At 42.8% G+C, this 24759-nt stretch overlaps 1 protein-coding gene and 1 pseudogene across 1 annotated transcript; one reads left to right on the plus strand and one right to left on the minus strand.

Annotated features, from left to right (window-relative positions):
• Positions 1-706: 706 nt before the first annotated feature.
• Positions 707-7996, minus strand: LOC137315754 (probable G-protein coupled receptor 139; annotated as a pseudogene).
• An 11849-nt stretch (positions 7997-19845) lies between these two features.
• Positions 19846-21492, plus strand: LOC137315755 (probable G-protein coupled receptor 139). Its single transcript, XM_067980247.1, has 2 exons — positions 19846-19915; positions 20582-21492. The coding sequence occupies exons 1-2, from the start codon at positions 19846-19848 to the stop codon at positions 21490-21492; spliced, it is 981 nt and encodes a 326-aa protein (XP_067836348.1).
• Positions 21493-24759: the final 3267 nt, after the last annotated feature.

Genomic DNA, 24759 nt, shown 5'->3' on the forward strand with positions numbered 1-24759 from the left:
ACGTTTCCTACATTACAACAGTGACTATACTTCATTGGCTGTAAAGTACTTTAGGATGTCGTGAAAGGCGATATATAAATGCAAGTCTTCCTTTCTTTATGTTTAGTACAGTTTTACTAAAGGTCTACTTCATGCCACACACGGTCAAATGCCCCTTTGATATCGAGTGCAATCCTCTCACCTCATCTCTGGAATTCAAATCTTGTGTCCATGTTTGGACCAAGACTCTCATGAGGTCTGGAACTGAGTGGTTCTGGCGGAGCCCAAACTGAGTATCGGTGAGCAGGTTATTATTGATGAAGTTCCACATTGTAGCACTGTTGAAGATTCCTTCCATCACTTTGCTGATGATTGGGAGTAGGCTGATAGGACGGTAATTGGTTGGGTTCGATTTGACCTGCTTTTTTTGGACAGGACATAAGAGGGCAATTTTCCACGTTGTCGGGGAGATGTCAGTGTTGTAGCTGCACTGAAACATCTTGGCAAAAGGTGTGGGTGTTATCGGGACCGTGTCCAGGGCACTCAGCCGTTTCTTGATATCACGTGGAGTGAATCGAATTGGCTGAAGACTTGCAGGATTGTTTCATTGATGCCGCACTCGGTCGAATGCTCCCTTGATATAAAGGGCAGTCACTCTCACGAAACCTCTGGAATTCAACTCTTCTTTCCATGTTTGGACCAAAGCTGGAATGAGCTCTGGGAACCATTAGTCCTGGCGGAACCCAAACTGAGCATCGCTGACCAGGTTATTATTGATTAAGTTTCGCGTTATAACACTGTTGGCGATTCCTTTCATCACTTTGCTGATGTTTGGGGGTCGGCTGATGGGGCCGTGATTGGCCGGGATGGATGTGGCCTGCTTTTTGTGGACACGACTCATATGGGCAACTTTTCACATTGTCGGGTAGATGCTGTGCTGGAGCAGCTTAGCTGAGGATATGGCTCGGGCGCACAAGTCTGCAGCACGACAGCCAGTATATTGTCGGGGCCCATATTCTTTGCTGTGTCCAATGCACTCAGCCGTTTCTTGATATCGCGTGGAGTGAATCGAATGAGCTGAAGACTGGCTTCTGTGATGGCGGGGTAATCGGGAGGAGGCCGAAATGGATCATCCACTCGGCACTTCTGCTGAAGATGGTTGCAAACGCTTCAGCCTTGTCTTTTGCACTCACGTGCTGGGATCTGCCATCATTGAGGATGGGGATGTTAATGGAGTTTCCTCCTCCCGTTAGTTGTTTAATTGCCCACCACCAATCGTGTCGGGATGTGGCAGGACTGCAGAGATTTAACCTGATCCGTTGGTTGTGGAATCGCTTAGCTCTGTCCATAGCATGTTGCTTCCGCTGTTTAGCATCGCATGTGATCCTGTGTTGTAGCTTCACCAGGCTCGTGACTCATTTTCAGGAATGCCTGGTGCTGCTCCCGGCATCACTTTTACACTCCTCATTGAAACAGGATTAGTCTTTTGGTTTGATGGTGATGGAGGAATGAGGGATATGCCCGGCCAAGAAGTTACACACTGCGGTGGAATACAATTCTGCTGCTGCTCATGGCCCACAGCGCCTCAGGGAAGCCCAGCTGTTTTGTTCAGGAACATTGGATACAGCTTAGAGTAAGATACCAGCTTCATCTCCGAAGACAGATTGCGGCTGTGACAGCGTGAGCTTTCAGTGGAGAAAAATGGTTGCATAGAGTAGTTGTTTACTTTAGGGAGAGTAACCGACTCTCGGTGAGCAGACCATCCCAGGATTCAAAACCCATTCTTTTGGTAAAAAAAAGTATCATGAAAGAAATTACAGCTTTGCCTGTGTTTCTGATACTAGTTTCGAGGGACCCCAGTTCGAGAACGCAGGTGGAACTTAATCAAACCTAAATGTTCAGTTTCAGGAAAACATGGGGTTGGGGGGTGGGTGGGGGTGGTAGTGAGGGGCGGATTGCAATAGAAATAGGAGGACAGACCTTCCGATAGTGAAGTTTGTCCTTGAACACTTAACATTGCTGTGTTCATTATTTTTGCTCAAGGGTTAACACGCTCATTTTGTATGGTTTAATGTTGGTGTAAAGGCAATGCAGCATGGAATCTATTACACATCTGTTAGCGTTCCTTTGTGAACTTTACCGACCTGAAGATCTACCAGATCACTTTACATCATATCCTTGGGTATTCTCCGGTTAATGTGGTGGAAGTAGCTGTGAAAGAGCAGCTTGGTGACAGAGGGGGCGGTAAAGATGCAGCCTCGTCCGATTTTCGTCTCTTTTGACGTCACACCAAACGAAAATCAGGCGTGTTGTAAAACGGGCGGCCGATTCTTTCCCGCCCGTTTTACGCGACCGCTGAAGATCAATTCACCCCCATCATGTCAGGCAAAGAAAGGAAAGAGAGCAGGTTGCAATCCGAGTTACAATTGTTGCCGGAACTTGCTGCTTGTCTAGTTTACGAACTTAATAATTCGATTCCGAAGATATTTCACCACATTCTTCAACTCCTCTCTAAATTTAGTCTGTGTCACGGCATAAATACACGTGTTGGTGCAGCAACTCAGGAGCTGGAGCATATTTCCACTTTCTTGGAGAATGAACTTTGGGTCATTGAAATTGACACCTGTGAAATAAGATTCGTTTGTAATTTTCACATACAAGAAATCTACAACATACGTCATCCATAACAGGATGAAACTGCCCGAGATGGCAAAGAGTAAAACGATGGACTTTCTCCGGTTCTCCATCTCTGGGTCACTCTGATTCTCTCCATTGTTGCTGAACCGGAGTCTGCTGCGGGCTCTATTGGCCGCTAGAATGTGTCTGACGGTCAGAGCATTGAGTAAAAAAAATCAGAAGGAACGGGAGAACTGGATTTAAAATACGTGCAAACCAATCATACGCTGCCCATGCGAATGAAGTGCAGAAGCTTGATTTGATATTACAAAACCACGGCACATTGTTAATTTTATATAGTGGTTCGTACATAAAGTACCAGGGAACACTTTTTAAACAGCTCAGCAAACAAACCGTTCCTATAACAACAGCCGCCGTTTTCTCGGTGCAATATTTTGTTTTCAGCTTCTGGCAACAGATGGCCACAAATCGATCAAAGGTGAAAGCGACCGTTAACCAGACAGAACTCTCCGTGACTGCATAAATTAGCACAGTACTGAAAGTACAAGCCGGAGTCAGAGACAAAAAACTAACTGGAAAATAAATGCCAATAATCCGATTGAATATCACAGCTGTGATAACGACCAGGAGATCCGTCACCGCCATGGACACCAGGTACCGAGTGATACATCTGGAGAGACCGCATCTTCCTCGGGACAGGATCACAATCGCCACTAAATTAACTGAGAGCAAGAAGCAAATTAAAATTGGGCAGTTACCAATCAAAGTCCCAGCAAACATATCAATGTGACAGGATTCTGTGACACCTTCGATACTTCAACCAACCACAGCGTGACATTATTTACAGAAAGAAACACAAACAATAATTAGTGGATCTCTAGTGTTCAGGTCACTTGCAATATTTAGCTGTGTACTGTGGGATATTGTATAACATAATAGGAAAATAGCTCAACAATTCTGTAGTCAGTATTTTCATCGTTGTGTTATGAGAATGTTTTCTGTGTGATAGAGGCCAGCACATGGTTTAGATTAGGTGATCAGGATTCAACAGGGAATGCTCAGTAAGCAGGAAGTCTCAGGTTAATGCAATTTAAGAAGCAGCTTAAGGTTTATGTAAGAATTATCCCTAGTTTAGAGCCAACATGTCTACGTTTCAACTGATTTTATTCTGTCAAGATGTGATGTTTATAGCCATAACTCACAGACCAGTGACAATGGAGTATATGATGTGCCACATTGCCATTGACTGGTGCAGTAGCACATGACACAGAATAATCACAGGACTAAAATCTCAGAAATGATCGGTTCAGAGTAAGCCATCTCACATTGTCCATCTAGGTGTATAAATGGACTAACTTTGAGTAATTTTTTTCTATTCTATGCTGAGAACCCACCTGGGTTGTTGTCACTCTCAACCCCAATGGGGTTGTAAACGGGCGGGCTATTCACGATCGCCCGTTTTCCAACCGGCGGTAAAAGTGAGCATTCATCCTAGTCCTATCATGCTCTAATTCAATCTTATTATTTATTGTTAAATGGCAAACATTACTGAACTTGAGGAACGGAGTAGCTTGTTGAAGCATTGACGATTCTGTGCAGTGCAGAGTGAGCAGCCGGGAAACGGCAAACTAAGGCGCTATAACGCCACTACTGGCGGAAGGGTGTAATTAAATAGCTATGGTTTCAGTCGGCCGCTTCCATTACAAACCTAAAAGTAGGAATTACTAATGGGATAAATTATCACAAATGTGTGCCAAAACGTGACAATGGGAAGTCAGTTTCTTTAGTCATGTAGAGGAGGCAGACATAAGATTATTAGCTGGTCTCCCAATCCATCTGATACAGGGGGTCAATTTTCACTGGTATCGCCTGACGTTAACTGGATTCAAAATGGGGTTGACAGCTTTATGGTCCTGATGCCACCAACGAAGAGGCCGGCCTACAATTATCCGCCTGGGTCACTCACTGTTTCAGGCAGTAGACAGCTTTAAAAGTGCAAATTGGGGTCCTCGGTGCACGAGGTCCTTGGTACTGGTCCCACGGGCCACTGCACTTCACCGCTCGTCACCCAAAAGTCAAAATCGACCCAGGGAGTCAAGACTAAATATAGGCGGTGACATTGGTCTTCGGGTCGAGCAAAATGGGCGAAGTCAAAATCAGGCATGGTTTAAAATTTGCTGCGGAATCGCTATCGTTCTGCGTTGCAGCCAAACCCAATTTTATCCCTTACATTTAGTCTTAACTCTGGGGTCAATATTGAACTTTGGGCGACCAAAGGTTGGAGCACACCGTCCAATCGCCTATAACCGCAGCAAAGAGATGGACGCGATTTTGAGGCATCACTAACATCGGGCTGGCATTCCCCGGGGTGCGAAACAGATGTCCCCATGCAGCTCCTGGATTGAGGTCTCCGAATATCAGGCCCCCTACATTCGATGTGAGTTTCCCATTCATCACACTTTCTGTGTCTGATTTTGCTCAGAATTTTCTGTCACACTTAATTAGATGTAAATATATTTTTGATGCAAATTTCTTGCAGTTTATTGGTTTATAGGTAAACTTCATTTATCATTAAACCGGTTTAACTACATATTTGCAGCGAAACATAAAATTTACATGACATAAACATCAAACTCATCCATTGCTTATGTAAACATTTGTCTTCACTAATGTCTTCACCTGTACACTTTAAAAAAAACATCTTTGCAAAATCTTGTTTTGTTCAAGCGGCCTACGACTAGGCCAGGTGCCTAAATCTCAACGTAAAGGCCGTTTCAATGCCTTTTCCAGCTCCCTGAATGTATGCCTACCCCTCAGATTCCTTCCACGTTCATTATGGCTTAAACTCCGGCCCTGAGTCCCATCAGCCTCATCTCTTTCTCTGTCAAACTCGCGTCACATCGGTTATCGACCGCGGTTTTGTAAAGCATTGAAGAAACCAGCAGGATTCCTCCCTCCCGCCCTCCCCCCTCATCCATCTATGGCGAACAGCAACCTGTCAGAACAGAATGCAGCAGGACCACCCATTAGCACAAAGCAGTGGAACCTTAGCGAGGGTCTCTTCGGTAACTAAACTATTCGCGTTATTTCCTGTTGAATGTGACTCACTCAATTAATAATTATTCTATAAATTCAACTTAATGACTAAAGTTAACCTGCTCGATAAATGTATTTATTGGTTAGTAAATAGATTGAATTAATTCATTAAAAATCAAAACCTGATATCTGGGATTATTCTCCTTAGAGCTGTACATTGTTTTACAAAATCTGTCGATATTGAATTCAGAGCTTCATGTCTTTTATTATAAGCATTACTATCGTTTCTGTCAGCAAACCCCACTGGAAATGAACCAGTTCACCGGAGAGAACGATTCAACTTAAAGGCCAAAATTAGCGCAGAATGTGCATTAATGATAAAACAGAGGGTGACAAGAATGAACTCAAACCGGCTGAAATGAAACTGCAAATTTGAAATAAGAGCACAAAGGCTGGAAATGCACATCAAGTCCGTAAACATTTCTAAAGACCAAAGACAGATTATGACATCGATTGCGGGCCCTTCATCAGAACTGACGAGTCCGTGACCAAGGGCCGACACATCAAACCTTACTTGTCTGATGCTCTTTACACACGCTCACCGGCTTGTTGGTCATTTGCAACTTTTTTATGTTTTCATTTCATGTTCACTGCAAAGTGGAGAGAAAATAGCAGATTGCAATAAACCAATCAAGCGAATTCCTAATTGAGTGGGCGATAAGCCATCAGGTTTTATCTCAAGAGGTATAGAAAAGAAAAACCAAGAGGTAATCATGAACCTACATAAAACCTTAATAAAAATGCAGTATGCAATATTGGGCTCCACACGACACGAAGGTTATTGATGCAACAGAGAGTTTACAGCACAGATTCACAACGATGCTGCCTGGTATGATGAGATACAAATATGAAGACTTGAAACACTGGAGCTTTACTAATTCGATCGACCCAAATTAGGGGTGATATAACCGAATTGTTTAAAACTATGAAAGGATGGGACAGAGGTGATAGGAACAGACCGTGTCCAGTGATTGAAACATTTTGAACTAAGATACAAACTGGTAGATTTCCATCATACTACCCTGGTGTTTGGGGAAATGGAAATCGAGCAGTGTTTTAGGTCAGGACAGCCGATCAGCAACGTCATTTTTAGGTGGGGGCTGGAAGTTGAAAATCTACCCCAAGATTAAAAGTCAGAGATTTGGAACAGGAGAATCGCCCTTACAGAGGGGGGTTTGAGGCTCTGGGGGTGGGTAAAATTCAACTTGGGCAGGGAGCATGATACTCCCTGCACCATTTTCCTTTTCATTGACGTCAATGGAATCGAAATTCAGGTGTGTGTAAAACGGGCGGCCGTTGCATCACCGCTCGTTTTCCGACCGGTGGTAAAAGTGAACATTAAACTTTAAAACACAATGCATTAAATTCTTATATACACTGCACCTGTGCGCTCATAATCATCCTAAATACATTGATGCAAAGAAATTGACATTGTAACGTGGCTCCATTGTTTTCAATGCAGAAAATTAAACAATTATCAGAGGGAAGCATGGCGATGAAATGTTTTTGGGCAATAGTGCAACACGGAAGATAGGGAATCGGCCTCCTGGTTTACACTCCGTCCGATTTTCTTCTCCTTTGAGGTCAATGGAAAATAAATTAGGAGGAAATGTAAAATGTGCTGCCTATAGTCCATTTTACACCAGCCCACAGAGTCAAAACCTACCTAAAGGTGAAATTAGGAAGAGTTGTAAAATGGGCTGCCTGCTCACTATCGTCCACTTTACACCAACACACGAAGTCAAAATCTACCCAAAGGTGAAATTAAGAAGAGTTGTAAAATGGGCTGCCTACTCACTATGGTCCACTTTACACCAGCCCACAAAGTCAAAACCTACCCAAAGGCGTTATTGTTGAAAACGTGTCCTCAGATATTCCACCTGTCGAGTTATCCACACACACCCATAGGTTTTAAGAAAAGTGTCCACAACACGAATACTTTGTCTTTTATCAATTAAGGGCAATTATCAGCCTAGACACAATGTTGGTGATCAGGAGTAGTCGCAGAATATTGTGCGTGTTCGAGACTCAACGGTTATGACTTGTGTAAAATAACAAAAGCATAAAAAATCATGAGAAGTTAGGATACCTCCGACGAGGTGACTTTCCACCAACAACCTAGAGATGAATATGTCACATTGTTAATTGTCAGTAACAGCAGTAGCTTCATTAAACCGTGATTTACACAATTACTAATTTTGTACAATGACTCACCAGGAACTCCAATGGCTGCAAGAATAGGATAGTAAATGGCATAAACTGGACCAGTTACTCGGCCGTGCATTTTCTATGAGAAGGAATTATCGCTCCTGGTGCTGGAGACAGATCCCACAGTTTGCCTGTGACAGGCTCAAAGTGCGCTTCATTTATACGTGTTGGAAATCTCAAGAGACGCCATTAGGTTCCACAATCATTTACAGTTATTTGAGCAAATACATTAAGCTGTTGCTTTCCATGTTTATTTTGGGAGGCAGTAGAATGTTGCTCGGGCTCTCGGGAGACAACTTTTGAGGCTGGAGGTCTTATGCGGCCAAGGGTAGTGTCTGCAGTAATTTCCCAGTAGTTTTGCAAAACAAAGGTTGGCTGACTCATACCGAATGTTCATTTCTGTCAGACAGCGAAAAAGCATCGCTGCCCATGAGGCTCAATCCAGCATACCTAAGTGACATCTGGAGCAGGCGAGAATCAGAACAACAGCGACACTCACACACTGCGGTGTGGACTTACATTATATAAAGTGTACGAACAAAATACACGGTGTACCCACACAATACAAACCGTGCTCACACAATACAAACTGTACTCACACAATACAAGGTGTACACGCACAATACAAAGTGTACTCACACAATACAAGGTGTACATACACAATACAATGTGTACTCACACAGTACATGGTGTACATACACAATACAAACTGTGCTCACACAATACAAGGTGTACATACACAATACAATGTGTACTCACACAGTACAAGGTGTACATGCACAATACAAAGTGTACTCACACAATACAAGGTGCACATACACAATACAAACTGTGCTCACACAATACAAGGTGGAGGAACATAGGAACATGGGAACAGGAGTCGGCCATTCAGCCCTCGTGCCTGCTCCGCCATTTGGTAAGATCATGGCTGATCTGTGATCGAACGCCATTTCCCTGCCTTTGGCCCATATCCCTTAATACATTTGATTGCCAAAAAGCTATCTATCTAAGATTTAAATTTAGCAAATGAGCTAGTATCAATTGCCGTTTGCAGAAGAGAGTTCCAAACTTCTACCACCCTTTGTGTGTCTGAAAGGTCTGGCTCTAATTTTTAGACTGTGCCCCCTACTCCTAAAATCCCCAACCAGCGGAAATAGTTTCTCTCTATCCACCCTATCCGTTCCCCTTAATATCTCATAAACTTCGATCAGATCACCCCTTAACCTTCGAAACTCCAGAGAATACAACCCCAATTTGTGTAATCTCTCCTCGTAACTTAACCCTTGAAGTCCGGATATCATTCTAGTAAACCTACGCTGCACTCCCTCCAAAACCAATATGTCCTTCCGAAGGTGCGGCCCCAGAACTGCTCACTCTACTCCAGGTGCGGTCTAACCAGGGTTTTGTACAGCTGCAGCATAACTTCTGACCCCTTGTACTCTTGTCCTCTCGATACAAAGGCCAGCATTCCATTAGCCTTCTTGATTATTTCCTGCACCTGTTCATGACACTTCAATGATCTATGTACCTGAACCCCTAGGTCCTTTTGGACATCCACTCTTTTTAACTTTTTACCATTTAGAAAGTACCCTGTTCTATCCTTTTTTGATCCAAAGTGGATGACCTCACATGTGTCTGCATTGAATTCCATTTGCCACAGTTTTGCCCATTCACCTAATCTATCAATATCGCTTTGTAATTTTAAGTATTCAACTACACTGCTTACAATGCCACCAATCTTTGTGTCATCGGCAAATTTGGATATGAGACTTTCTATGCCTCCATCTAAGTCGTTAATAAATATTGTGAATAATTGAGGCCCCAAGACAGATCCATGCGGGACTCCACTAGTCACATCCTGCCAATGTGAATACTTACCCATTATCCCTACTCTCTGTCGCCTTTCGCTCAGCCAACTTCCTAACCAAGTCCGTACTTTTCCCTCGATTCCATGGGCTTCTATCTTAGCTAACAGTCTCTTATGTGGACCTTATCAAATGCCTTCTGGAAGTCTATCTCAATAACATCCATTGACATTCCCCTGTCCACTACTTTAGTCACCTCTTCAAAACATTCAATCAGGTTTGTCAGGCACGACCTACCTTTTACAAATCCATGCTGGCTCTCTCTGATTAACTGAAAATTCTCGAGGTGTTCAGTCACCCTATCCTTAATTATAGACTCCAGCATTTTCCCTGCAACAGATGTTAGGCTAACTGGTCTATAATTCCCTGGTTTCCCTCTCTCTCCTTTCTTAAAAAGGGGATTGACATGTGCAATTTTCCAATGTAGAGGGACAGTTCCTGAATCTAGAGAACTTTGAAAGATTATAGTTAGGGCATCTGCAATCTGCTCACCTACTTCCTTTAAAACCCTGGGCTGGAAACCATCTGATCCTGGGGACTGGTCACGCTTTGATGCTATTATTTTCTACATTACTGTTGCTTTACTTATATTAATTTTATCGAGTTCCTGTCCCCGATTCAATATTTGTTTTCTTGGGATTTACGGCATGCTATCCTCTTTTTCTACTGTAAATACGGAAGCAAAGTAATCGTTAAACATGTCTGCCATTTCCCCATTGTCAATGACAATATCCCCACTTTCAGTTTTTAAGGGGCCAACACTGCTTCTGACCATTCTTTTTTTCCGAATGTAACACTAGAAGTTCTTCATATTGGGTTTGATATCCCTACAATACAAAGTGTTCTCACACAATACAAGGTGTACATACACAATGCAAAGTGTACTCAAACAATACAAGGTGTACATACACAATACAAACGGTACTCACACAATACAAGGTGTACATACACAATACAAACTGTACTCACACAATACAAGGTGTACATACACAATACAAAGTGTACTCACACAATACAAGGTGTACCCACGCAATACAAACTGTACTCACACAATTCAAGGTGTGCATACACAATACAAACTGTACTCACACAATACAAGGTGTGCATACACACATCAATGTGTACTCACACAATAAAAGGTGTCCATACACACATCAAATTGTACTCACACTGTACAAGGTGTACATACACACATCAAAGTGTAGTCACACAATACAAACTGTACTCACACAATTCAAGGTGTACATACACAATACAATGTGTACTTACACAATACAAGGTGTGCATACACAATACAAACTGTACTCACACAATACAAGGTGTACATACACAATACAAAGTGTACTCACACAATACAAAGTGTACCCACGCAATACAAACTGTACTCACACAATTCAAGGTGTACATACACAATACAATCTGTACTCACACAATACAAGGTGTACATACACGATACAAAGTGTACTCACACGGGGTAGAGAAATTGGATAGGACAAAAAAGATAAAGAGGAGGTACTTGAACGGCTGCCAGCGTTCAAAGAAAAGTGGCCCGGTCCAGATGGGATACGCCGTCGGCTGCTGAGGGAAGTAAGGGTGGAAATAACGGAGGTTCTGACCATTATCTTTCAATTCGTCTTGAACATGGGAGCGGTGCCTGAGGATTGGTGGGTTGCAAATGTTACACCCCTGTTCAAAAAAGGGGAGATGGATAACCCAGCAACTACAGGCCAGTCAGTCTCACATCGGAAGTGGGGAAACCTTTAGAGACTGTAATCTGGGACAAAAACGGGCAGCGTTGATCCGAAATTGAACAAGAGACAGAAAGCAGAGAGTAGTGGTGAACGGTTGCTCTCCAGAAGGAATGAAGTATACAGTGGTGTCAGCCAGGTGTCGGTATTAGGACCACTGCTCTTTTTGATGTATACAGGGCATAATTTTAGTGCTTGGATATGACACAAACTATGGAAATGTAATAACCAGTGAGGGGGACAGTAGCAAAACTCAGGAGGACACAGACCGACTGGTGAAATGGGCAGAAACGTGGCAGATGAAATTTAATACAAAGAAGCGTAAATTGATGCAGTTTGGAAGAAAGAATGAGGAGAAGCAATATGAACTAAATTATGTAATTTCAAATGGGGTATAGGAACAGAGAGACCTGGTGGTTCAGGTTCACAAAGCATTGAATGTGGCAGGACAGGTCGATTAGGCTTTTAGGAAAAATCATTCGGGATCCTTGGCTTCATAAATAGGGGCATCGAGTCCAAAACAAAGAACTTGTCGTAAATCTTTATAGATCACTGGCTAGGTCTCTGCTTGTGTCTAATTGTGCTCAAATCTGAGCACCACACATTAGGAAGGATGTGAAGTCCTTAGAGAGGGTGCAGGGAAGATTTACTAGAATGGTGCCAGGGGTGATGAACTTCAATTATATGAAGAGACTGGAGAAGCTGGGATTGTTCACCTTCGAGCAGAAAAGGTTTAATAGAGGTGTTCAAAATTATGATGGGTTTTGATTGAGTAGATAAGGAGAAACTCTTTCCACTGACAGGAAGGACGGCAACTAGGGAACATAGATTTCAGTTAATTGGCAGAAGAACCAAAGGGGAGATGAGGAGTTTTTTTTTACACAACAAGTGGCTATGATCTGGAATGGACGGCTCGGAATGGTGGTGGAAGCAGGTTCAATAGCGGCTTTCAAAACGGAATTGGATATATACTTGAAATGGAGAAATTTGCAGGGCTATGGGGAAAGAGCAGTGTCGTGGAACTAATTTAATAGCACTTTCAAAGAGCCAGTACAGGCACGATTGGACGATTGGCCTCCTTCTGCCTGTATGATTTTAATGGTCGGTAGGGGCCTGGGCGTTTCTTGCAGGATAAGGGAAATGAATTAGTCTGGGTCTGTCCCCAGGAACCGTTGTCTGTTACAGGATAAGAGAGATGGGTCTGTAAAGGTCTGTCCCCAGGAAACCTGGCCTTTATCAGGATCAGGGAGATGGGTCTGTTGGGGTCTGTTCCCAAGGAAACCTGGCCTTTATCAGGATAAAGGAGATGGGTCTGTATGGGCAGGTCCACACGAACCCTTGTCAGTTTCAAGATAAGGGAGATGGGTCTGTCGGAGTCTGTCCCCAGGAACCCTAGTCTTTTAGAGGATACAGGCAAAATATAGCAATGTTTAACCCATAATACATGTTAATATGCATCTTACCTACATATATTTTAATCTATGTATAAGTATAATATTGGTTGCTTTCTCCATGAATAATAATTATCAATCTCTCCCCACGTTCAGCTAATTTATTCACTTGGCTGGGAAGCGATAAGATTGTTAAAATTGGACTGAGCATTATTTGGGCTGAAGAGGGGAAAATCAGGTGGGGTCCCTGATCCTGATCCACTGAGCGACAATTCAATTTCAGGCAGCAGAAATACAGAGATCTGCTCCCTGGGAATTTCTCCCTGTTCAATAGAACGTGCAGCAGCAGGATTAGACATTGGGGAATGTGTTTAAAAATGTACCTTTTACCAACTACTGGAACTATTTTAAATGGTGAGTTATTCCGCATAATGTGGAAGAGAGCGGGAAATCCTTTGCTCGCAATATATGGGGATATTGGCAATGCGTTCATGGAGATTCCCTCTGGTCGGTATTGCAGTGAATCATTTCAGTACAAACCCCGCTCAGAGAGAATATTCATGAATTATCAACCATGTTGCTTCGCTGAGACCAAATCAATGAACTCCCCAATAAGAGAAAACTGGCACAGGATTAATTCAACAAGAGAAAATTAACATATTTCTTCCAGATTTAATAAACAACCATTCGAAACTCCAATTCCAAATCCCCACCTCACCAATAGGGCCAATCTGAGACGAGCTTGGACAGACGTGAAGTTCACGCTCTCATGATCACCAAGTCTATAGCAGAGACACTCACGGCCCAGCTCCAGCAACACTTGTGTGAAATGACTGAGAAATTTATAACGTCCAACAATGCAAAGCCGAGACCAGATTCTGCGTGGCTAAAGTTCACATGTCAGTAAATTGGGATGTTTATCTCACTGGTACATTAAGGTCACCTGTCAGTAAATTGGGAAGTTTGTCTCACTGGTACAGTAAGGTCACCTGTCAGTAAATTGGGATGTTTATCTCACTGGTACATTAAGGTCACCTGTCAGTCAATTGGGATGTTTATCTCACTCGTACAGTTAGGTCACCTGTCAGTAAATTGGGATGTTTGTCTCACTGGTACAGTAAGGTCACCTGTCAGTAAATTGGGATTTTTGTCTCACTGGTACAGGAAGGTCACCTGTCAGTAAATTGGGATGTTTATCTCACTGGTACAGTAAGGTCACCTGTCAGTAAATTGGGATGTTTGTCTCACTGGTACAGTAAGGTCACCTGTCAGTAAATTGGGATGTTTATCTCACTGGTACAGTAAGGTCACCTGTCAGTAAATTGGGATGTTTGTCTCACTGGTACAGTAAAGTCACCTGTCAGTAAATTGGGATGTTTGTCTCACTGGTACAGTAAGGTCACCTGTCAGTAAATTGGGATGTTTGTCTCACTGGTACAGTAAGGTCACCTGTCAGTAAATTGGGATGTTTATCTCACTCGTACAGTTTGGTCACCTGTCAGTAATTTGGGATGTTTGTCTCACTGGTACAGTAAGGTCACCTGTCAGTAAATTGGGATGTTTATCTCACTGGTGCAGTAAGGTCACCTGTCAGTAAATTGGGATGTTTGTCTCTCTGGTACAGTAAGGTCACCTGTCAGTAAATTGGGATGTTTGTCTCACTGGTACAGGAAGGTCACCTGTCAGTAAATTGGGATGTTTGTCTCACTGGTACAGTAAGGTCACCTGTCAGTAAATTGGGATGTTTGTCTCACTGGTACAGTAAGGTCACCTGTCAGTAAATTGGGATGTTTATCTCACTCGTACAGTTTGGTCACCTGTCAGTAAATTGGGATGTTTGTCTCACTGGTACAGTAAGGTCACCTGTCAGTAAATTGGGATGTTTATCTCACTGGTACAGTAAGGTCACCGATCAGTAAATTGGGATGTTTATCTCACTGGTGCAGTAAGGTCACCTGTCAGTAAATTGGGATGTTTGTCTCTCTGGTACAGTAAGGTCACCTGTCAGTAAATTGGGATGTTTGTCTCACTGGTATAGTAAGGTCACCTGTCAGTAAATTGGGATGTTTGTCTCACTGGTACAGTAAGGTCACCTGTCAGTAAATTGGGATGTTTGTCTCACTGGTACAGTAAGGTCACCTGTCAGTAAATTGGGATGTTTGTGTCTCTGGCACAGAAACGCCACAAGTCAGTAAATTGGGATGTTTGTCTCACTGGTGCAGTAAGGGCAACTGCCAGTAAATTGGGATGTTTATCTCACTCGTACAGTTAGGTCGCCTGTCAGTAAATTGGGATGTTTATCTCACTCGTACAGTTAGGTCGCCTGTCAGTAAATTGGGATGTTTGTGTCTCTGGTACAGAAACGCCACAAGTCAGTAAATGGGATGTTTGTATCACTGTACAGATAGAGTGAGATACTGCATGCAATAAAAATTGATAAAGAGGCTGTACTTAAAATAGATAAATCACCGGGTCCGGGTGCGATGCATCCTAGATTGCTGCGGGAAGTAAGGGTGGAAATTGCGGAAGAACTGGCCATAATCTTCCAATCCTCCTCAGACACAGCGGTGGTGCCGGAGGACTGGAGAATTGTAAATTTTCACCCTTGTTCAAAAAAGGATGTGAAGATAAACCCAGCAACTACAGGCCGGTCAGTTTAATCTCGGTGGTGGGGAAACTTTTCGAAACGATAATCTGGGACAGAATTAACAGTCACTTGGACAAGTGTGGATTGATTAGGGAAAGCCAGCACGGATTTGTAGAAGGTAAATTGTGTTTGACTTACCTGATTGAGTTTTTTTGATGAGATGGCAGGGGTGGTTGATGAGGGCAATGCGCTTGATGTTGTGTGTATGGACTTCCAAAAGGCGTTTGATAAAGTGACACATAATACGCTGGTCAATAGAATTGAAGCTCACGGAATAAAAGGGGCTGTGGCAACATGGATACAAAACTGGCTAAGTGACAGGAAACAGAGGGTAGTGGTGAACGGCTGTTTTTCAGACTTGAGGGAGGTGTACAGTGGTGTTCCTCGGGGGTCGGTACTAGGACCAATGCTTTTCTTGATATATATTAATGACTTGGACTTGGGTGTACAGGGCATAATTTCAAAATTTGCAGATGAGACAAAACTTGGAAGTGTAGTAAAAAGTGCGGAGGATCGTGATAGACAGACTGGTGGCATGGGGGGGACACGTGGCAGTTGAAATTAACGCTGAGAAGTGTGATGTTATACATTTTGGTAGGAATAACGAAGAGAGGCAGTATTAGCTAAAGGGTACAACTCTAAAGTGGGTGCAGGGACAGAGAGACCTGGGGGTATATGTACACAAGTCGTTGAAGGTAACAGGACAGGTTGAGAAAGCGTTTAAGAAAGCATACAGGATCCTGGGCTTTATAAATAGAGGTACAGAGTACAAAAGCGAGGAAGATATGTTTATATCTTTATAAAACACTTGTTCGGCCAGAACTGGAGTACTATATCCAATTCTGGCCATCGCACTGTAGAAAGGATGTGAAGACCTGAGAGAGGGTGCAGAAAAGATTTAGTACAATGGTTCCAGGGATGAGGGACCTCAGTTACGTGGATAGACTGGAGAAGCTGTGATTGTTCTCGTTAGAGCAGAGAAGGTTGAGAGAAAATATTATAGAGGTGTTCAAAATAATGAAGGGTCCAGACAAAGTAAATAAAGAAAATGTGTTCCAAATGGTGGAAGGGTCGTGGACCAGAGGGCACAGGTTTAAGGTGATTGGCAAAAGAACCAAAGGCGACATGAGGAAAAACATTTTTACATAGCGAGTGGTTCGGATCTGGAATGCACGGCCTGAAAGGATGGTGGAAGCAGGGTCAATTGCGGCTTTCAAAAAGGAATTAGATAGGTACATGAAGGAGAAATAATTACAGGGCTACGGGGAAAGAGCGGGGGGTGGGACTAGCTGGATTGCTTTGTGGAGAGCCGGCGCAGGCTCGATGGGCCGAATGGCCTCCTTCTATGCCGTAACCGTTCTATGATTCTATTTTTCTATGTGGTGGCCCGCAGTGGGCGATGGGGAAGTGGTAAATCAATGTATCACTTGTGCCTAATATGACCCCGGTCCAAGAATTTATATTCCATCGGGACATGTTAAAGCCACATCAGGGCTATGGAAATGCCTGTAGATTGACTGCATTGGGCCCTTGCATTGCACTGCGTGAAGAAATGAGTATGCCCTGATAGTGGGAGACTGTTCCTCCAAATGGGTAGAGGCCTTCCCAGTGGTAAGAAACACCGCCTATTAAACAGCGAGGGCCTTGATTGAACATGGATTCACCCGTTGGGGGTTACCAGACACGATTGAATCAGATCGAGGAACCCATTTCACTGGGGAAGTTATTCACGAAACACTCCGATTATTAGGGATCCAGCAGCGGATTCCACATTCTAGATAATCCTCAAGCGGCAGGAATAGTGGAACTAATGAACCAAACCATAAAGAATAGATTAACCAAGTCCCTCTGCGATTCAAGAAACAATGGGATAGCTCACTGCCCCTCCATCTAACCGTCATTCGAGGCACCACTTCTAAAAGCACGGGATACAGCCCGTTCGAAATAATGACCGGGAGAAGGATGCACCTCCCTCAAGTGTGCATGACAGGTCATTTATCAGGACCTCAATTAAATGGACACTCGGATACAACAGTTACAACAATGCAACTATCGGCAGCCCGAATTATTTTTGTGAATCAGTGCAGCGAACTATTATTGTGGTCTTGGACTGTTTCATTTTAAAACTATTTGACATCAATTTAATATACACTGTGGAAAAAAACAGGAGAGTGAAACCGAGGAACTTAATCTATTTGTTCACTCCCCAGTAGGCCACTGGGTCAGAATCAGAACCACCTCAGAAGGGTATGAGATAGGCAACCAAGTGATGCTCCGCCTTAACAGGTATGAGGGAAACCAGAAACCAAAATTTGAAGGCCCATATCCCATTATCGACAAACTAAGTCCACAGGTTTACAAAATACACTGTCAAGGAACTACCCGTCGATCCAAAGATCGCTAGGTTCATTCAAATCAGCTAAAACGGTACAACGGACCCGAACTTAAGGGTAGTGCGGCCAGCGTAAGAATTATAAAAGAAGAGAGTGCAGATGACTGGTGGCCATACCCTGATCCTATAAAAGTAACAATCCTGGAGCTTCGAGCTCGACCTGGCGCGAAACCACAGTGGCTTACCCCAGACCAATCCGTCTTTAATGTGATGCTCCCTCAACGGAGACTAAGAAGAAAGGTTAGCAGGGTGTCGATTGGTCCGTGATTCAGTAAACGGTAAATTTGCTGATGGCTTAATATCAAGAATGCTACAAATGTTTAAAGGAAGCCAGATAAACACACGAGGGAGAAGGGAATTGAAGGATAAGTTGAAAGGATTCGATGAAGAAGAGTGGGAGGAGGCTCAGGTGAAGCATAAATACCGACATGGTCCTGTTGGGCCGAATGGCCTCTATCTGTTTTGCACATTCTTTGCAATTTGTAATTCTTTGTCATTATTGAAAAGGGACAAGAGAAGTGGCTCATTAAAACTTACATTATCTGGAGTTGTATTATGTATTAGAGAAACGTGTGGGTTGTCACTTAGAAGGGGGTAAGAAAAAGTTATAAAAAGTGGAACAGATGCGAAAGATTCGTAAAGGCCTAAGATACCGAGCTCAGAAAAGTAACACGATTGAATCCCCATCCAGACATCATCATGTGAGATTGTAAGTATGATCTATTATCTGTATGTTTACGCACTATTACATGTACTGTGTGCTTAATAAATCGGCGACACCTGATCTGCAATGTTTGGAACATTATTGATTTGAGGAGTGAATTATAAATAAGTACACACCTATCCACTCAAACACTACCGCGGGACTGTCTGCAGTCACACAGTATGTGGTAATTATTAATCCCTCTGAAGTGGCCCAACCAGCCACTCACTTGTAAAATAACTGCTACAAGACAGAACCTTAAGAGACAAAAGAGCAACTCATCACACGGACTGTCGAGGTTCAACGAGAAGGCCCGTCGCCACCTTTACATGTCGTCTCGGGATGGGCTGCAAATGCGGCCTTATCAGTGTCACACACATCCCGGAAACAACTAAAAATAAAAACTGGGAATTAACAGCGAATGAGAACAAGAGAAACCTTGTCACTTTCCATCCCATTTTGTGACTCAGTGCAGCAAACTATTATTGTGGTTTTGGACTGTTTCATTGTAAAACTATTTGACACCAATTTAATATACACTGTGGAAAAAACAGGAAAGTTAAACCGAGTGGCTTAATCTATTTGTTCAATGATTGCAACTAACATTAATGGTGATATTACAGAATCTATTTGTTCAATGACTGTAACTAACATTAATGGTGATGTTACAGAATCTATTTGTTCAATGAATGTAACTAACATTAATGGTGATGTTACAGAATCTATTTGTTCAATGATTGTAACTAACATTAATGGTGATGTTACAGAATCTGTTTATTCAATGACTGTAACTAACTTTAATGGTGAGGTTACAGAATTTGTTTATTCAATGACTGTAACTAACATTAATGGTGATGTTACAGAATCTATTTGTTCAATGACTGTAACTAACATCAATGGTGATGTTACAGAATCTGTTTGTTCAACGACTGTAACTAACATTAATGGTGATGTTACAGAATTTGTTTGTTCAATGACTGTAACTAACATCAATGGTGATGTTACTGAATCAATTTGTTCAATGACTGTAACTAACATTAATGGTGATGTTACACAATCTGTTTGTTCAAAGGGTGATGCGGCCTAATTGTCTCACTGGGGGTTTCCAACAAGTATAAAACGGACCCTTTGAATATTACACACTGTCAGCTCGAAGAGGGACAATAGGTTTTGATAGAAATGCATGGACAAGTGAGGGGCCTAGTGTACGCCATTTATTATCCTGTTCTGGCCGTTATTGGTGTTCCAGGTAAGACCCTGTGATAAATGATTCATTGTACAGATCAGTTTGAGGTGTCTCCGTGCTCTCGCTGTGCAACTGGCGATGGAACATTTCTCTGTGATTCCTGCAGAGTCGCCCCTTCGATGCTATTGATTCGACACGTATTGTTTGTTAACTTTCCGCTGCTTGTTCGATGCGATGTTTTACAAATGATGAAGAAGAGTTTTAGTTCCAAAACAGAATTGAAACGATGGGATTCTTGTCATTCTCCAGCGATTTGAACAGGCTATTCCATATCCAGACCCAGTGCGACCATGAGGCTAGCAATGTGTGTTCATGGGTTTCCATGTGTGTTCAATTTAATTCGAGTTCCTGTCATGTTTTCAGCATTGAAATCTGTTTATTCAGAGAGAGGAATCTCAGGATGGATCTCAGGGATTTGAATTCCCAATCAGGCCGACACTCCAGGACGGTACTGAGGGAAAGCGGCTGTTCTTCACATGAGGTGTGAACTCTAAGCGTCGAGTCCGCATCGTGGTGGGTCAGGAATCCCTTAAAAATCCACGGGAACGGGATCATTTCTCCATCTCTGGACAAGGATCAGCGATTTAACTTCACTCAACATCCCCTCAAAACTCTGCTTTAGTCTGCAGTCTGCTCAATAAATTACCTGTTTGTTTCTGTTCGCATCAGGTAACTTGGTGACGATTGTGATCCTGTCCCGAGGAAGGTGCGGACTCTCCAGATGTATCAACCTGTACTTGATGGGGATGGCGGTGACGGATCTCCTGGTTATCATCACGGCGGTGATAATAAACCAGATCAGTGTCATTAATTTCCCGATTCTCTTCCTCTCGACTACTCCAATCTGCAGCCTCAAAATCGCTCTAATCTATGCTGCCAGAGACAGCTCGGTCTGGTTAACGGTCGCTTTCACCATTGATCGATTTGTGGCCATTTGTTGCCAGAATCTGAAAACAAAATATTGCACCGAGAAAACGGCGGCTGTTGTTATCGGAACGGTTTGTGCCTTGAGTTGTGTAAAAAACATTCCCTGGTACTTTGTATTTGAACCTCTGTATATAATTGACGATGACCCGTGGTACTGCAACATTAAGTTAAGCTTTTATTCTGAACTTTTATGGACAGCGTATGACTGGATTGACCGCATTTTAAATCCCTGTGCTCCGTTCCTCCTGATGTTACTGCTCAATGCTCTGACCGTCAGAAACATTCTGGTGGCCAGTCGAGCCCGCAAGAGACTCCGGGCCCACAGCAATGGAGAGAATCAGAGTGACCCAGAGATGGAGAGCCGGAGAAAGTCCATTGTTTTACTCTTCACCATCTCGGGAAGTTTCATCCTCTTATGGGCGACCTATGTTGTAAATTTCTTATATGTGAAACTAACAAACGGTAATTATTTGATAGGCTCCATTTCCAATGACCCAAGGTTCATTCTGCAGGAAAGCGCGCAAATGCTCCAGCTCCTGAGCTGTTGCACGAACACATGTATTTATGCGGGGTCCCAGAGAAAATTCAGAGAGGAATTCAAGAATGGGCTGAAATATCCCCTGAATCTGATCATTAAAATAGTAAAGTCATGAAAACAGATGAATCATTTGCAAATTTGGATCCCAGATAATCTTAAATTTAGAGCCAGGCAATTCAGGAGTGAAATCGGGAAGCATTTCTTCACACAAAGGTTACTGGGAATCTGGAACTCTCTCACCCAAAATGTTGTGGGTGCGGGGACAATTGAAATGTTCACGATAGATATCGACAGATGTTTGTTGGGTAAAGGTATCAAGGAACATGGAGCTATGGCGGGTAAATGGAGTTGAGGTGTAGATCAGCCATGATGTCATTGAATGGAGGAACAGGCTTGAGGGTTTCAATGGCCGTGTCCTGTTCCTATCGATTTGTTGCCTGAAGCTGAAAACGAAACATTGCCCCGAGGAAACTGTGGTTGTGGTTCCAGGAACAGTGAGTGTGCTGTTCTGTGTAAAGAACACGTTCTGGTACTTCATGTACACAAGTCAATATCGGATTTCAAATACTCCCTGGTTTTGTTATTTACTATGGGATGTTCTTGACTCGCAGGTTTGGAAAGTGATCGGATTCCTTCAGTATATGTTAACCCCAGTTGTTCTGATTCTGCTGCTCAATGCTTTACCCGTCAGACACGTTTTAGTGTCGAGCAAAGTCCGCAGGAGGCACCGGGCCCACAGCAGTGGGGAGAGTTCCAGTGACCCAGAGATGGAGAAGAGAAGGAAATCCATCATTTTACTGTTCGTTAGATCGGGGAATTTTACCTTGTTATGGGCATTAATTGTGTTGTCTACTCTATGGAAACGAATGTACATTTTAGACTTTATTCCTGTGTCTCTCTCTCACTTTGTACAAGAACTGGGATTTATGCTCCAGCTCCTGAGTTGCTGCACCAACACGTGTATTAATGACGTGACCGAGACTAAATTCAGAGAGGAGTGAAGAATATGATGAAATATCCCTTCATTTAATTGTAAATTTCATTCTATAATGAGAACTGAAGACTTTCCATTATTACAACTCAATTCATCCCATATTCTGTCTAATCGCCCGATACAGGCAGCGTATTGCGTGTTCTCTGATACACCTTATAAATTCCTGTTATTATTAAAGTATGTTGATAATATTCGCTAAACTTTATATTTTATTAAGGCGCATTTTGTAAAATGATCAAAAATGACAGATTGTTTGAAATCTTTTAGTATTATCATGAAATTATACTACATTAAAACGGACAGAAAATATCCAGAGACAATCATTCCATCAGTTGCTGTTGATCTGATTATTTTACCTTTAAACACCGATGTGAGCTCCTGCTGCACGACAGGTGGGTCACATTTATAGACTAATGTCACCTTCTGCTGGTGAATTCTCTGGGGTGCAGTGGTTCTATTTTAGGACCAAATGTCGCCCTTCACGAGTAAATATTCTGGTTCAACATTCCTGTTTATAAGGTTTTCAGACGAGATAGAGGGGGGGATAAAAAAGGAGGGGGGCCGCAATACTGGTTAGAGAAACAATTACAGTCGTGAGGTGGTATGATATGTTAGAAGGATCGTTAAATGAGGCTGTATGGGTTGAACTAAAGAACCAAAAAGGGGCAATCATACTGCTGGGAGTGGACTAAAGACCCCCAAATGGTCAAAGGGAGATAAAAGAGCAAATATGGGGGCAAATTTCTGTGAAGTGCAAAAACAATATGGGATTGAGAGTAGGTGATTTCAACTACACTAATATTAACTGGGATAGAACCAGCGTAAAAGGTATAGAGGGCGCAAAATTATTAAAATGCATTCAGGAGAACTTTTTTAGCCAGTACGTAGCAAGTCCAACAAGAGGCGAGGCAGTTCTGTACTTAGATTGGGGGAATAAAGCTGGGCAGGTGGAAGGAGTATCAGAGGGAGAGCATTTTGTTGGTAGTGATCATAATTCAGTTAGATTTAGCATAGTTATGGAAAAGGACAAAAATAGACTCGGAGTAAAATTTCTCAGAAGGGAAAGGCCAATTTTACTAAGCTGGGTTGTGATTTGGCAAAAGTGGACTGGAAACAGCTACTTGAAGGTAAATCAGTGTCAGAGCAGTTCAAGGAGGAGATAGTGAGGGTTCAGAGCAAATATATTTCCACAAAGAAAAAGGGTTGGACACCCAAATCTAGAGCTCCCCTGGGTGTTAAGGAGCACACAAGGTAGGATAAGGCAAAAAAGGGAAGCTTATGTCAGATACCAAGATCTCAGTACTGCAGAAAGCCTAGAGCAGTATAGAAAGTTCAGGGGTGAAATTGGGAAGGAAATTAGGAAAGCAAAGAGAGGGCTTGAAAAATATTGGCAAGTAAAATCAATGAAAACCGAAAGATGTTTTATAAATACTTAAAGAGCAAGAGGATGAATAAGGAAAGAGCAGGGCCTATTAGAGACCAAAATGTAACATGTGTGAGGAGGTGGAAGATGTTGGTACGGTTCTTAGTGAATACTTTGCATCTGTCTTCACAAAAGAGGGGGACGATACAGATCTTGTAGTTATGGAGGAATGTGAAATATTGGATGGGATAAACATAGTGAGGGAGGAAATATTAAGGGGATTCGGATCGTTGAAAGTAGATATATCGCCAGGCCCAGACGAAATGTATCCCAGGTTGTTGAGAGAAGCAAGGGAGGAAATAGCGGAGGCTCTGACCATCATTTTCCAATCCTCTCTGGCTACAGGCGTGGTGCCGGAGGACTGGAGGACTGCTAATGTTGTACCGTTGTTTAAAAAGGGGAAAAGGGATCCACCGAGTAATTACAGGCCAGTCAGCCTAACCCCGGTGGTGGGCAAACTATTGGAAACAATTCTATGGGACAGTATTAATCGTCATTTAGAAAGGCACGGATTAATCAAGGACAGTCAGCATGGATTTGTTCAAGGAAGGCCGTGTCTGGCTAAATTCATTGAATTTTTTGGGGAGGTAACAAGGAGCGTTGATAAGGGTAGCGCGTTTTGTGTCGTCTACACGGATTTCAGCAAGGCTTTTGACAAGATCCCACATGGCAGACTGGTCAAAAAAGTAAAAGCCCATGGGATCCAAGGGAAAGTGTCAAGTTGGAACCAAAATTGGCTTCGTGGCAGGAAGCAAAGGGTAATGGCGGACGGGTGTTTTTGTGACTGGAAGGCTGTTTCCAGTCGGGTTCCACTGGGCTCAGTTCTAGGTCTCTGGCTTTTTGTGGTAAAATATCAATGATTTAGACCTAAATCTAGGGGGCATGAATAAGAAGTTTGCAGATGATGCTAAGATTGGCCGTGTGTTTGATAGTGATGAAATTTAACGCTGAGAAGTTTGAGGTGA

The sequence above is a fragment of the Heptranchias perlo genome, unplaced genomic scaffold, assembly GCF_035084215.1.
Source record: "Heptranchias perlo isolate sHepPer1 unplaced genomic scaffold, sHepPer1.hap1 HAP1_SCAFFOLD_56, whole genome shotgun sequence".
In the NCBI taxonomy this organism is placed as follows: Eukaryota; Metazoa; Chordata; class Chondrichthyes; order Hexanchiformes; family Hexanchidae; genus Heptranchias; species Heptranchias perlo.